The 14,183-nt window shown below is 47.2% G+C and overlaps 1 protein-coding gene and 1 non-coding gene across 2 annotated transcripts; one reads left to right on the plus strand and one right to left on the minus strand.

The window, feature by feature from the left end:
- Window positions 1-128: 128 nt before the first annotated feature.
- VC83_00230 lies at window positions 129-233 on the plus strand (the record flags this gene model as incomplete). The annotated part of the gene is made up of 1 exon: window positions 129-233. It is a non-coding gene; the product is annotated as a tRNA-Lys (tRNA).
- Window positions 234-501: 268 nt separating this feature from the next.
- On the minus strand, window positions 502-2,517 carry PDH1 (ATP-binding cassette transporter CGR1). Its single transcript, XM_024463926.1, has 3 exons — window positions 2,115-2,517; window positions 1,278-2,055; window positions 502-1,224 (listed from the first exon to the last, which is right to left on the minus strand). The coding sequence occupies exons 1-3, from the start codon at window positions 2,379-2,381 to the stop codon at window positions 611-613; spliced, it is 1,659 nt and encodes a 552-aa protein (XP_024328509.1). The 5' UTR covers window positions 2,382-2,517; the 3' UTR covers window positions 502-610.
- Between the last annotated feature and the right edge of the window lie 11,666 nt (window positions 2,518-14,183).

Consider the following 14,183-nt stretch of genomic DNA (forward strand, 5'->3'; position numbering starts at 1 on the left):
TTTAATTTCCCCCCCCCGAACCCCTCATCCATAAAAATCTTCGAAATCCTCAAGCCGGGAGGCATTTTTATGTTGCGAAACTGTTTGCTACATAATGCATATTTTGCCAGTCCCCCTCAACAACCACCAGCCCTGCTGGCACAATTGGTTAGCGCGTGGGCCTTTTATGCAGATGATTCGTCGTCAGCTAAAAGACAAGCCCAAGGTTCAGGGTTCGAGACCCTGGTGGGGCGTGCATTCTGTGGTTTTTTTTTTGGGTTTTTTTTGTCGCTTAAGGTCGCCCATCCTAAAGACTTATCTGTATTTATGATTGATGGAGGCTTTGAGGTTTTTTTTTGCACAGCGTTTGGTTCGTTTGGGTTAGCCAGGCGAGGTGGCGGGTATGAGCTGGTATGCGTTCATCGCCATCACTCTCCTCCGTACGTTCTTGGTGAACAATAATTATGTGAATATATTACAGGCACGATGATGGTATACTAGCTGCATGGTTTTCTGGTATATAGTTCGATATTTATAGTAAATGGCATACCAGCTACAATCTACGTATTTCAATGAACTTTTTCATCCAAAGCAAGGTCCCTTCTAAATCTAACACACCCCCACTCTCAATTTACAAGAACTTGCTGTCCTTGACAGTGTACAAGTCGACATACTCATCAATAGCCATGGCCTCCAGTTTCTTGCGGTCGTTTCCGAGATCGACAAGCTCCTTAACCCTCGCGGCATCGAAATGCGGGCCGAGATGCCTCTTGTACTTCTCGAGGATGACCGGCTTGGCCTCCTCTCTCCTGATCCTGTGTCCCAGCGGCGCCTCAACAACGATCTCGTCAAACACCGTGCCGTCGTTAAGGGTGACGGTAAGCGCGTTGGGGATGGTGCGCAGCTTCTCGTCATGGTAATCGCGGGTGAACTGCTCGTCCTCCACGCACTTGATCTTCTGGCGGAGGCTCTCGACGAGCGGCGAGGTGGCGGCTTCTCCACCGTCAGTGTAGTCGGTGGCCTCGAGACGTCCGTAGACAAGCATGACCGAGGCCATGTACTGGATGCAGTGGTCACGATCGGCAAAGTTGTCCATGGGCTTGAACTGTTTGTCGATAATGCGGATGCATGCCTCGTGGGTGCGGCAGGTGATCTCCTTGATGTCGGCGGCGGACTTGCCCATCGCCTCGAGCTTGTGGTAGACAGCCTTGGCGGCTTCAATCGCAGTCTGCGAGTGGAATTCGGCTATCATCTGGTTAGTCGCTGAAAATGTTGAGCGGTGGAAAATCTAGACTTACCAGGGTAGGAGACCTTGAACAAGACGTTCTCCATTACGTAGCTGCCGTATGGGCGCTGGAACTCGAACTTCTTGCCCTTGAAGAGGACATCGTAGAATCCCCACACTGGTGCGGAGAGGACGGTTGGGACACCGGGCTCGCCCTTGGCGACCTTGAGGACGAGGTTGACGGCACGCTGGCAAGCGTCACCGGCAGCCCAAGACTTGCGGGACATGGTGTTGGGGGAGTGTCTGTAGGTACGGAGGGACTGGCCGTCAACCCAGGCCTGGGAGACAGCGTCGGCGGTCTGCTTCTCGGACAGGCCGAGGAGCTTGGAGATGACGGCGGTGGAGGCGACCTTGACGAGGACAACGTGGTCGAGACCGACCTTGTTGTAGGAGTTGAGGAGAGCCAGGCAGCCCTGGATCTCGTGGGCCTTGATCATGGCCTCGAGAACCTCCTTGACGGTGATGATCTTGCCGTTGCCAAGGTTTCCGCCAGCACGGTTGGTGCGGGAAATCCAGTCAGCGACAGCGAGGATGGCACCCAGGTTGTCAGATGGGTGACCCCACTCAGCGGCCAACCAGCAGTCATTGTAATCTAACCATCTGACCATGGCACCGATGTTGAAGGCAGCGTTGACGGGGTCAAGCTGGAACGGTGTGCCGGGAACCTTGGGGCCGTTGGGGACAACGGTGCCCTCAACGATTGGGCCAAGGAGCTTGGTGCACTCCTTGAACCTGAGACCCTCAAGACCACATCCTAGAGTGTCGAGGAAGACGAATCGTGCGGTGTCGAACTGAGGTTTGCGTTAGCTGGGAGAATCCTTCGGGGGATTGCCGAGGTGGGGTAACATACAGCGAGATCCGAGTCAATCGGGGTGTTGTGGACGAAAGAAGCGATGTCCTTGATCTCTGGGTCATACTCTCTTGCGACCGGCGCCGGGGGAGCACCAGATTGAAGTTTAGACATCGTGGAGAAGCTGCTGGTTCTGAGGGCGGCAGAGGTGCGAATGGCGGGGTTGGTGAAGTTGATGCGGTTGAGAGCCTGAGCACGGACGGCTCTAGTCGGTAAGCGGATGGACTGGACAGATGCAGCTCGCAGAGTTCTGTTGATCGCCGACATTGTCCTGCTGCCAAAAAGACAGATATCTCCGAAATGGGCAATTGAGAGGCTACGGTGCGGTTTATGGCTGAGCCGTCGTAATTGGGAGAATTGTGGTGATGTAAGAGAGTGGCCGCTGAAAGGAATTTATGAGACGATTCTGGCCGCTACAGGGTTGGCTTGGGGCATTGGGGCGGTTTTGTGGCTATTGCCGGCGTTGCTGGTGTCCATGCCAACACCCGAGGCTAATCGGCCAATTGGACCAACAACCGACCATGTGCGAGGTCGGCACCTCCTGACATCGACAGCTCCGTGGCAACTCCGGCGATGTTTATTGTATGAAACTATAATGAGGGGTTGACGGTTTTGAGTTATGGTTATATGCTATGGGCTTTATTAGGACTTGGCATATTGGATTTGACATGTGCGGGGATTTTTCTGTATACAATTTTAATTGGTAGCATAGAACGCCTCGATTGAATGGAGTAGTGGGATAAATATAAGATCGTACAGTGATATAGTTCATTGCCCGACACTTCCAAACTACATATAAGATTAACGTATTTCACATGCGAGTGACGCACACAACCGAGTGACGCAGCCCATTTTACACCCAAAATCATAAATTTTGTAACTAAATATCTCAACAACTATTTAGTTATAAAATTCATGATTTTAGGTGTAAAATGGGGTGCGTCAATCGCATGTGAAATATGTTCGGGCCCAACCGTGAACTGAGCTGGTTCATGAACTGGCCGGCCTAACCGTAAACTCGGCCTAACCCAAAGTCAGCCTAATAAGTAGTGTAGATAGTATTGTAGAATATTTAAATCCTATAACGTATTTCCCAATCGAACCGTGCACCCGGTCGAACCGTGCAAAATAACCACCAAAATGCGTCTTCCTTCCATACAACTAATATGTCTCCAACACAAGCTTATTCTTCTAATCAAGAAGGTAGGATTCTTTTAGCTATACAAGCAATTAAATTATATCAATTTCGAAGCATACGAGCTGCTGCAATAGCATACGATATACCTCCTCAAACCCTTCGTGATAGGATAAAAGGAACAGCTCCCCGATGCAACACACCCTCAAATACTCAAAGGCTTACTTCTCAAGAAGAGGAAGCTATCGTACGATACATTCTCGACCTTGATTCGCGTGGATTCCCACCTCGGCCAGCTGCTGTACAAGAAATGTGTAATGGTGGGTGCACCAGATGTGAGAATTTAGCCACCCAAGGAAGGGATGATTTTACTAAGACAACACACTGTCTTAGGAAAAAGAGCCAAAGGGTCGTAGCTTAGACTATTCCACAACACAGCAATCAGGTGTATGATGTAGTGGAGTGGTTTAGACAAGTTGTAACAAATGTTGAGTCTGAGAACTCAGGGATAAGTCAGAGGTTAGCACCTCACTGACTTTTCAGAAACAAGGAGTAACAAGATCAATGCTTGGAAGCTTGGAAAAGACGTAGAAGTATGTGATAGTCGATTTACTGTATTGTCTGCTTGCCCTTTCTTAAGGAAAGGGCAATCCTATTTATGCTAAAGGAGTGTAGTTCTCTCATTTTCCAAGACTTTCCATGACTAACTGTCATACTGACATTCGTTGCACTCAGTTTGCTATCAAACTCAAGAGCAAACTTAGAAATCTCCTCCTCAAACCTACAAGTCACCATACATATCTTGGCTTATCACACCAACAACAGAAGCAATACTACTCAACGATTGCTGCAAACTCTTCGACTACATCTGTTTATGCTACATACATCACGGCATATCATTTGGACACTCATTGAACAAGTTATTAAGAAAATCTCCTCCTTAAGGGGGTGGGCCAATACTACCACATGGCATATCTCTACCAACTAGAGGCCTAGGAACATGAACGATAGCTCTAGAAGCTTCTACAACCCTCTATGATTCATTACACGTCATCGCTCCTTAGTTACCCACAAGATTGGTTAAGTTATGACATAATTTATCTATAGGTACTCTGACCTTGGACCTCCTTTTCACTTCCTATAGGCTAGGAACCCAAGAGATGGTTCTATGGGATTCTCTTACATTCGCTACATGATTAGCAAGCTAGTTGTGGGTCGCACTTGATTTCTAATACATTTACCAAGCCTGGTTAGTCATGGAAAGTCATGGAAAATGAGAGAACTACACTCCTTTGGCATAAATAGGATTGCCCTTTCCTTAAGAAAGGGCAAGCAGGCAATACAGTAAATCGACTAGCACATACTTCTACGTCTTTTCCAAGCTTCCAAGCATTGATCTTGTTATTCTCTGTTTTTGAAAAGTCAGTGAGGTGCTAACCTCTGACTTACCCCTGAGTTCTCAGACTCAACATTTGTTGCAACTTGTCTAAACCACTTCACCACATCATACACCTGATTGCTGCGTTGTGGAATAGTCTAAGCTACAACCCTTTGGCTCTGTTTCCTAAGACAGTGTGTTGTCTTAGTAAATTCATCCCTTCCTTGGGTGGCTAGATTCTCATATCTGGTGCACCCACCATTACACTAACCAGGCTTGGTAACTGTAGTCGACGTAAGAGAATCCCATAGAACCATCTCCTAGGTTCCTAGCCTATAGGAAGTGAAAGGAGGTGTAATGGTGGGTGCACCAGATATGAGAATCTAGCCACCCAAGAGGGATGAATTTACTAAGACAACACACTGTCTTAGGAAACAGAGCCAAAGGGTTGTAGCTTAGACTATTCCACAACGCAGCAATCAGGTGTATGATGTGGTGAAGTGGTTTAGACAAGTTGCAACAAATGTTGAGTCTGAGAACTCAGGGGTAAGTCAGAGGTTAGCACCTCACTGACTTTTCAAAAACAGAGAATAACAAGATCAATGCTTGGAAGCTTGGAAAAGACGTAGAAGTATGTGCTAGTCGATTTACTGTATTGCCTGCTTGCCCTTTCTTAAGGAAAGGGCAATCCTATTTATGCCAAAGGAGTGTAGTTCTCTCATTTTCCATGACTTTCCATGACTAACCAGGCTTGGTAAATGTATTAGAAATCAAGTGCGACCCACAACTAGCTTGCTAATCATGTAGCGAATGTAAGAGAATCCCATAGAACCATCTCTTGGGTTCCTAGCCTATAGGAAGTGAAAAGGAGGTCCAAGGTCAGAGTACCTATAGATAAATTATGTCATAACTTAACCAATCTTGTGGGTAACTAAGGAGCGATGACGTGTAATGAATCATAGAGGGTTGTAGAAGCTTCTAGAGCTATCGTTCATGTTCCTAGGCCTCTAGTTGGTAGAGATATGCCATGTGGTAGTATTGGCCCACCCCCTTAAGGAGGAGATTTTCTTAATAACTTGTTCAATGAGTGTCCAAATGATATGCCGTGATGTATGTAGCATAAACAGATGTAGTCGAAGAGTTTGCAGCAATCGTTGAGTAGTATTGCTTCTGTTGTTGGTGTGATAAGCCAAGATATGTATGGTGACTTGTAGGTTTGAGGAGGAGATTTCTAAGTTTGCTCTTGAGTTTGATAGGAAACTGAGTGCAACGAATGTCAGTATGACAGGAGGTCCAAGATCAGAGTACCCCTATAGACAAATTATGTCATAACTTAACCAATCTTGTGGGTAACTAAGGAGAGATGACATGTAATGAATCATAGAGGGTTGTAGAAGCTTTTGGAGCTATCGTTCATGTTCCTAGGCCTCTAGTTGATAGAGATATGTCATGTATAGTATTAGCCCAGTAACTAAGGAGTGATGTCATGTAATGAATCATAGAGGGTTGTAGAGATATGCTATGTGGTCATATCAGCCCAGTAACTAAGGAGCAATGACGTGTAATGAACCATAGAGGGTTGTAGCAATCGTTGAGTAGTATTGCTATTGTTGTTGGTGTGACAAGCCAAAATATGTATAGTGGCTTGTAGGTTTGAGGAGGAGATTTCTAAGTTTGCTCTTGAGTTTGATAGCAAACTGAGTGCAACGAATGTCAGTATGATAGCATAGTGCGGAAGTGCGCCGCATGCTGATATGCGCCGCATGCTGATAAACAACGTTATATGCTTTTTAAATTCATCTTTAATAGATACCTTAGCTATAACGTGGTTTATCAGTACGTCGGACATATCAGTACCTCGGACACTTTTCATTGGCATTCTACTTTGAATATAAATAAATCAACCATAACATATTAAATTAACTATAACTAAGCGGAATCAGATGAACTAGACATATCTATAGCTTCTTGACAAGTTCGCACATTATGACCAGCTTTTCCACAGATCCCACAGCATCGCCTAGATGGTTGCCCCTCCTTGCGACTACCCCCAACCGCACGTACGTCGCGTCGTACCTGCTCATCCACATCCTTCTGTGCGATAATAGCCTGTGCATCCTCTACTATAAGTGCACCTCTTCACGGACACGAGCCTTTTTAGCCCTGCGGCGTTTGCTAAGGGCTTCGTTGGCTGCTCGAAGGGTACGTACCTCAGCAGACAGAAGGGTGTTCTCATGTGCTAGTCGCTCCGTACCCTTTGCCAATGCAATAACTGTCCCAAAGAGTGGAGTTGGCGAGCTTCCTTGGTGATGGGCAATTCGATTTCGAATGAGGGTTGTTTGTGAAAGAGGTTCAGTTGGGTTGGAAGGGGTCTGGGAGACCCAAGGGTTGGTGTTGGCAGTAGAGGGTCTAGAGGGAGTTGGAGTCCGTAACCTCACGTTCAAGCTTTGAAAGCACTGCTTGCGGGTCGAAAGGCACTAAGCCAGCTCCGCGGAACCCGGACTGGGCGTTTTGGGCTGTCATGGATTCCAGATATGCTGCTCTAAAGGCGAGAAAGAACTCGACCTTGGTAATGTGGTTGATATGAGCCTTAATGAAGGTCTCAATCTGCTGACCATATGCCCGCTTCAACACACTAAAGCACCCGACATCAAGTGGCTGAGTTAAATGAGACGAGTGGGGAGGTAGTCCAAGAGTTATAATGTTGTGTGCCTTGCAGTACTCTTGGAACTCGGCCGATTCATGACTCTCGTGCCCGTCTAACACCAGCATTCGATATGGACCCCTTGCACGAACAGCAGTATGTTTGTCGAAGTGTTTCAACCATTCTAGACCCGTCTCATTGTTTGTCCATCCATTGCTTGTCAGTTTAACAACCCAGTTGTGTGGAAGGCCGCCGTCTGTATACCAATTTGCAAGATGATTCTTGCCTTTAACTACCAAAAATGGAGGAATACTCCAGCCGTCACTGTTGATACAAGCAATCGCTGTAGCCCATTCCCGATTCCCTGGCTGAACTGCCTTACCTCTGCCAAGTCGATCTGCATGGGTAACAACCATTGCAGGGCAAATCACACCCATCATAAACCCAGTTTCGTCAAAGTTATAGAAGTCGCAGTCCAAAACACCATATTTTGCCCTCATATTTTCCACTAGTCGAAACCACGCGCCAATTAGTTCAGGATCTTTGCACAAGGCCCTTTGGAAGTCGTAAACGCGATTAAAATGCGTCTTTAATTCTGGACGTCGTTGTACAAATCAGTGGGCCCAGAGCTTCCCGACGCACCTCCCTCCACGCGATTCGAGTATAAAATTTGCCATATCTTCTACACCAGCAAGCCGGGGTGCAAATCCTCTTGAATCCATATCAAGTATATTCCGAATAACCACCTCCTCTTCTAGTATAGTTAATTTCATCATTGCAGGCCGGCGTTCATAGACAGTAGTTCGGCCGTTCATTCTGTCGCAGAGTGTAGAATGAGGTACTTCATAGAGCTTAGCAGCCTTCCAACGACTTAGATTTTTTGATGTTCGGATAGCCTCGATAGCTAGAATGATTTTTGCTTCTTGGGTAATCACTGACATAATAAAAGGTGGAAAAAACGCGTTGTGAAGTTAGAGGGTAGGAAATTCGGGAAAAGTGTCCGACGTACTGATATGTCTGACGTACTGATAAACCACGTTATTATAATATAAGTTTAAAGAATCTATTATATTTTGTCTATAAAGACTAGGAACTTCTTCATCTCTAAAAATAGTTAGTATAATAATATTATAAGAAAATAGAATAACTTGCCCTTTTGTATAAATAAGTAATTCTTTAAAAGATCTACTTTCTCTGAAAAAATACTAGAATAGCTTCGTTTTCTAGTATCTATAGTAAATGTTTTATAGAACTTTGCTGTGAAAATGAAGCTTGACTAGAACCTATAGTTATATTAGTTATTATTAAAATAAAGGGATTAAAATAAACTTACTTTCTTCTAAGCTTTGTTCTTGTTTCTTACTTGTAGGAATATTTTACAATGACTCCTATAATGAGTAATATAATTACTTATAGAATGTCCTATTTTTTTCAATTTTTCTGTATAGCCCTAACGTACATGTATAGCGAAAGCGCCAAACAAGCGAAAGCGCCAAAATTATCTACCCTCACGACAAACATTGCGATAAATCTACCACAACATTAGAAATCAATTGAAACTACTCGGAGTCCTCTTCCTCAGAGGTGTCTATTACAATCTGACACGTGCGCGCATTGTGCCCAGTCTCACCACACTTGCCACAGCGACGGGCACGGGTTTCTTCCCTTGGCTTCCGACCACGGCTTGCCCTTATTTCCTGCTCTACCTGCTGCACAACATCCCTCTCATCCTGTAGCTCTTGTGCCCCTTGTTGACTAAGTGATCCTCCTTGCTGTAGTCGTGTTTTCCTAGCTCTCCGGCGCTTGCTTAGTACTTCATTTGCCTGTCGTAGGTTTTGGTTCTCTCCCTTTAGCAGTGCTAATTGATGCATTATTTGCGATGCACCCTTTGTAAACTGGTCAACAGCTGCATAGATTGAGGTTGGAGAGCTATTTTGATGGCGTGAAATCCGAGTTTTAATAAATGTAGACTGTGACATAGCTTCAATTGGGTTGTTTGGTGTCTGAGAAACCCAAGGTTGAGCAGTACCTGGGCGGGAGCTTGGAGGCGTTGGTGTCCTTAACTTAAGATCAAGTGTAGATATCACTCTCTCAGGGTCAAATGGAAGAAGCCCTGCCCCTCGGAACCCGCCTCAAATGTTACTTTCCGTCATTGTAGTGTTAAATGCAGCGTGGAAGGCAGGAAAGAAGTCATCCTTTGTAATATGAGAAATATGAGCCTGCATCATATCTTCAATTTGCCGACCATAGGCCTGCTTTAACGGGCCGAAACAGCCAACATCAAGTGGCTGGAGTAGATGAGAAGAGTGAGCAGGCATACAAAGCGTAATAATGTTGTGTTCCTTGCAGTACTCCTCAAACTCATCTGAGTGGTGGCTCTCATGACCATCAAGGACTAACAAGCGATAACCACCAACACTCCGGGCCTTTGTATGCTTCTCAAAGTGCTGAATCCAATCCATGCCTCTCTCGTTTGTAGCCCAGCCATTTTCAGTAACAGAAATCACCCAATCGCTTGAAAATCCACTATTCTCATACCAAGATGTAAGGTGGTTTTTGCCTGCAACAATGATAAATGGTGGTACTGCCCAACCTTGAGAACTAACGCCTTGGATTACTGTAACCCATTCCCGATTACCAGGCTGTACCTTCTTTGCTTTTGCCCGCCCGTCTGAGCTTGTTACAACCATAGCAGTTGAGATAACGCCCATCATAAACCCAGTCTCATCAAAGTTGTAGATATCTGCTTCATCGATACCATATTTTGCAATTGTGTTACGCACAAGCTCAAACCAGCCATTAATAACTTCTGGATCTTCGCACTTAGCCCTCTGGTAGTCGTATTTGCGCTGAAAGCGTGTCTGGAGCTCTACACGCCGCTTAACAAAGTTTGAAGCCCAACGCGACCCAACGCGTGACGCGTCGCATGTTGCAAGTAGTCGACTTGCCATATCTTCAACAACAGACAGCCGAGGAGGAAACCCTTTGGCAGCTAGGTCGAGTATATACTGAACAAGGACGGACTCCTCTAGGTTAGTTAATTTCCGTGAGTTGGCTTGGATATCGCGTCGTGAAGGTACAACTTCTAGACGACGACCTAGCTTGCGGTGGTCCACAGAATAGATCCTAGCAGCAACTCGAAGGCGTAACTTTGGGTCGCTTTGCATAGCCTGGATAGCTAGCACTAATTGGCTTTCATCGTTTTTATGGGGCATGTTTTGTTGTTGAGGAATTTAACATTTAGTTGGGGGGTTTGGTCACCGCATCATTTTGGCGCTTTCGCTTGTTTGGCGCTTTCGCTATACATGTACGTTACTACCCCTAAAGAAAATAGTAAATTTTTTACAAATTAAAATCTAAAGAGCTAGATACATCTTCTTCTATTTTACAAGTTCGCGCGTTATGGCTAGCCTTTCCGCAAGTGCCACAGCGCCATCCAGACGGTTGTCTCTCAACCGTGCACGTAAGTCGCGTCGAACCTGCTCATCTACCTCCTTGTTACGACGGAACAAGAAGGCTGGCCAACTACAGGACAGGAAGGAGGGAGGTCGCATGAGACCGGCCCTGGTACCTGGAGGGGCAGCGGGGAATAGTAGTTCCGAAAGTATCACGTGACGGACTCGCAGGATGATGAGAAGAGTCCTAAGAGTCCAGGAGTCCACTAGGCACGTGACGGACTCGCAGGATGATGAGAAGAGTCCTAAGAGTCCAGGACTCCGAGGACTCAAGTGAGTTCCCAGGAGTCCACTAGGCACGACGCCACTATATAAGTAGATAGTATTTCCTTAGATAGGAGCTTCGTGCTCAACTCAATACAGTATTTGTTATATACTAGTAACGTGTTACTTGAAGCCTTTGTGTCTGATCCCCTGCCTCCTCTGATAAGTAAACCTTTACGCAAGAGAACCTCTGTGTCTTCTATCGTTTAGAAGTCAGCGTTACACTTTGAGCACCACTTCTACGAGGTGCCGGCTTACACACAAAGCAACATGTCTGTCGTCAGTTCGAAGGGGAAAACCCCCACCACGCCAACTTCGTCTCAGAGGTCTAAGCCTGAGAATGAGGAGATGCCCGACGCACCCACCGTCAACGAACTCAAGGAAACTCTACGCGTCAAGTTGCCCGACACTTACTCCGGCAACCGAAAGGAACTTGAGGTGTTTTTGCTACAGGTCGAACTGTACCAGCACTTCAATGACGAGAAGTTTCCCACCCAGGAGAGCTATGCCCTGTGGACTGCGTCCTACCTTAGGGGGGAAGCCCTGCGATGGATCGAACCATTCCTCAAGGATTATTTCAAATATGAAAGTACCAATGGAAGCATGGCAACTACGCAGACTATGTTTGGCAGCTGGAAAGGATTCTGTAAGGAAATCCGACGCATGTTCGGAGACATCGATGAGATTAAGACCGCGGAAGACCATCTGTTTGCACTTAAGCAGACTGGCAGCGCCCTCACATACTCCACAGAATTCCAGAGATACGGCAATCAGACAGGATGGGACGCCAGCGCACTCATCAGCCACTACCGACGTGGGCTGAAGAGCCATATACGTATGGAACTTGCCCGTATGGAACAACAACCAACGGACATGGTAGTGCTAATCGAACATACGGTCCGAATCGACAATCGACTATACGAATTCCAGAAGGAACGTCGGACCTATGACAAGCCCAAGAAAAGTTACCCCTACCGGGGAAACGAGGGCAGACGACGGGATCAACACCCGCGAGACAACCGTTGGTCGGACCCAATGGAACTCGATGCCACGTTCAAACCTGGACGACCCCGTGACCCTAAGAAAGACAGACAATTCAAGGAACGACTCTGTTTTAACTGCGACAAGCCAGGCCACATGGCCCGAGACTGCAGACAGCCAAAGAAAGGGAACGGCGGACGCAAAGTCGGCAAACAACTCAATGCCACCTGGACAGGACAGTTGAACGCAACGTTTGTGAGCAAACAGGACTGGGGAATAAACGGCGAAAGCACCCCAGAAGACGAGAGCTCAGATGAAGGGTCGGAGGCGGAATCGTTCACCGTCTCGGAACAGGAGACCTTCGACGAGCTCGCACCTACGGAACCAATGAGTCCACGGTGCAAGAGCGTAGTAAGACGCATGGCAAAACACGCCCACGCGAAGATTAGGGCCGAACGAGACAAGCCCAGCGGCCAGAGGAGAATCCCCACGCTTAAGGGCATCTACGGGAACCTGTTACAGGGACTTCCGTTAGAGTGCAAGGTGGACGACTGCAAGGATGACCTCTGGAGATACTATGACCAACTAACGAATACCCGCAGGCTGCTTGGCACGTCCCCAGACGTAGCTAAGTTGGAAGCCCAAGAAGCGGAAGAACTGGAGAAGGATGTCGAGCATATGGCTAAACTGAAGAATATGAAAAGCGTCGAACTTTACTACCAGGACCGCAGGAGAGCCCTGCAGAAGTACGACGAGAAAGCCAGAGGTATGCTGCGACGGGAAAATGCGAGACCCACTCCACGCATCGAAAGGAGAGCCATGGAGCAACTAGACACGTTCTCCATGCCTCCGAGGGAAGATAGTGCATGGGTGAGAGGACAGCGGGAACTATCAACGACAGACGCAACAGAGACTGATCATCCCTGGCACGCGTATGTCTACTGGGAGTATTGCAGCGAAGATGACTGCAAGCTCCACTGGAAAAAGAAACACCAGAATCAGTTGTTTCCCCGATCCTCGCCCCGGATACACTTCAGAGACGCAGAGCAAGTTCACGCCCTCAGGCGAAGCCAGTCTGAAGGGGACTTGCCTATCAAAAGCGAACAGGTATACGAAAGATATCCACACCTGCTGAACGACGCAGCAGAGACAGGGAGACGATCTCCCCAAGGACCACCATTGGAAGCGGATGAATACTATCCTTCCTCGGACGAGTCAAAAAACTAGGAGTCCTCGACGGTAGGCCACCGGCGAGTGACACGAAGAGGCCTAGTACAGACCAGCTATGCGCCACGACGGGCAGCATGCAACTATATGTGGTCGCTAAGATACAACAGCGACACCTCCGAGCAATGATTGACTCAGGAGCGACGGGCAACTTTATGACAAAGAAAGTAGCAGACACGCAAGGTTTCAAGACGCAATTGAAAACCGAACCATACCCATTAATGGTCGTAGATGGAGAGCCCATCTCGACTAATGAAGGAATGGTGACCCACGAAACGGTCCCATTGGAAATGGTCATGCTACACGGGCACAAGGAAACGATTCAGTTTGACATCGTGCACATGGACAACCATGCGTGCATCCTTGGTGTGCCATGGCTCAAGAAACACAACCCCCAGATCGACTGGTGGAACGAGAAAGTTGTGATGAGCCAGTGCGCATGTGAACAACGGACGGACACGCGACAACGGGAGAAACCCTCCCAGGGCCAGAAGGAGTTATGTGCAACCTCCGAGCTCGATGACCTAGCCCAGGCATCCTCACCGACGAGTATACCGGTGGAGTACAAGGAATACGAGCAATTATTCCAGGAAGGCCCTAAGAACGAGGCGCTTCCTAAGCACCAACCATGGGATCACGAGATACCTTTGGAGAAAGACAAGAGTCCACCGTTCGGACCAATATATCAGCTATCGGAAAAGGAGCTGAAGGTACTTAAGGAGTACATCGATGATAACCTAGCGAAAGGATTCATCAGACCATCCACATCACCAGCAGGAAGTCCGGTGCTTTTCGTACCAAAGAAAGACGGCTCCCTACGGTTATGTGTGGACTATCGAGCGTTGAACAACATCACAATCAAGGACAGGTATGCCCTGCCGTTAATCAATGAACTACACGATAGATTTCAAGGAGCAAAGATCTTCAGTAAGCTAGATCTGCGAGGAGCATACAACCTGATCCGAATCAAGGCTGGGGAAGAGTG

The sequence above is a fragment of the Pseudogymnoascus destructans genome, assembly GCF_001641265.1.
Source record: "Pseudogymnoascus destructans isolate 20631-21 unplaced genomic scaffold scaffold_1, whole genome shotgun sequence".
Taxonomy (NCBI): domain Eukaryota; kingdom Fungi; phylum Ascomycota; class Leotiomycetes; order Thelebolales; family Thelebolaceae; genus Pseudogymnoascus; species Pseudogymnoascus destructans.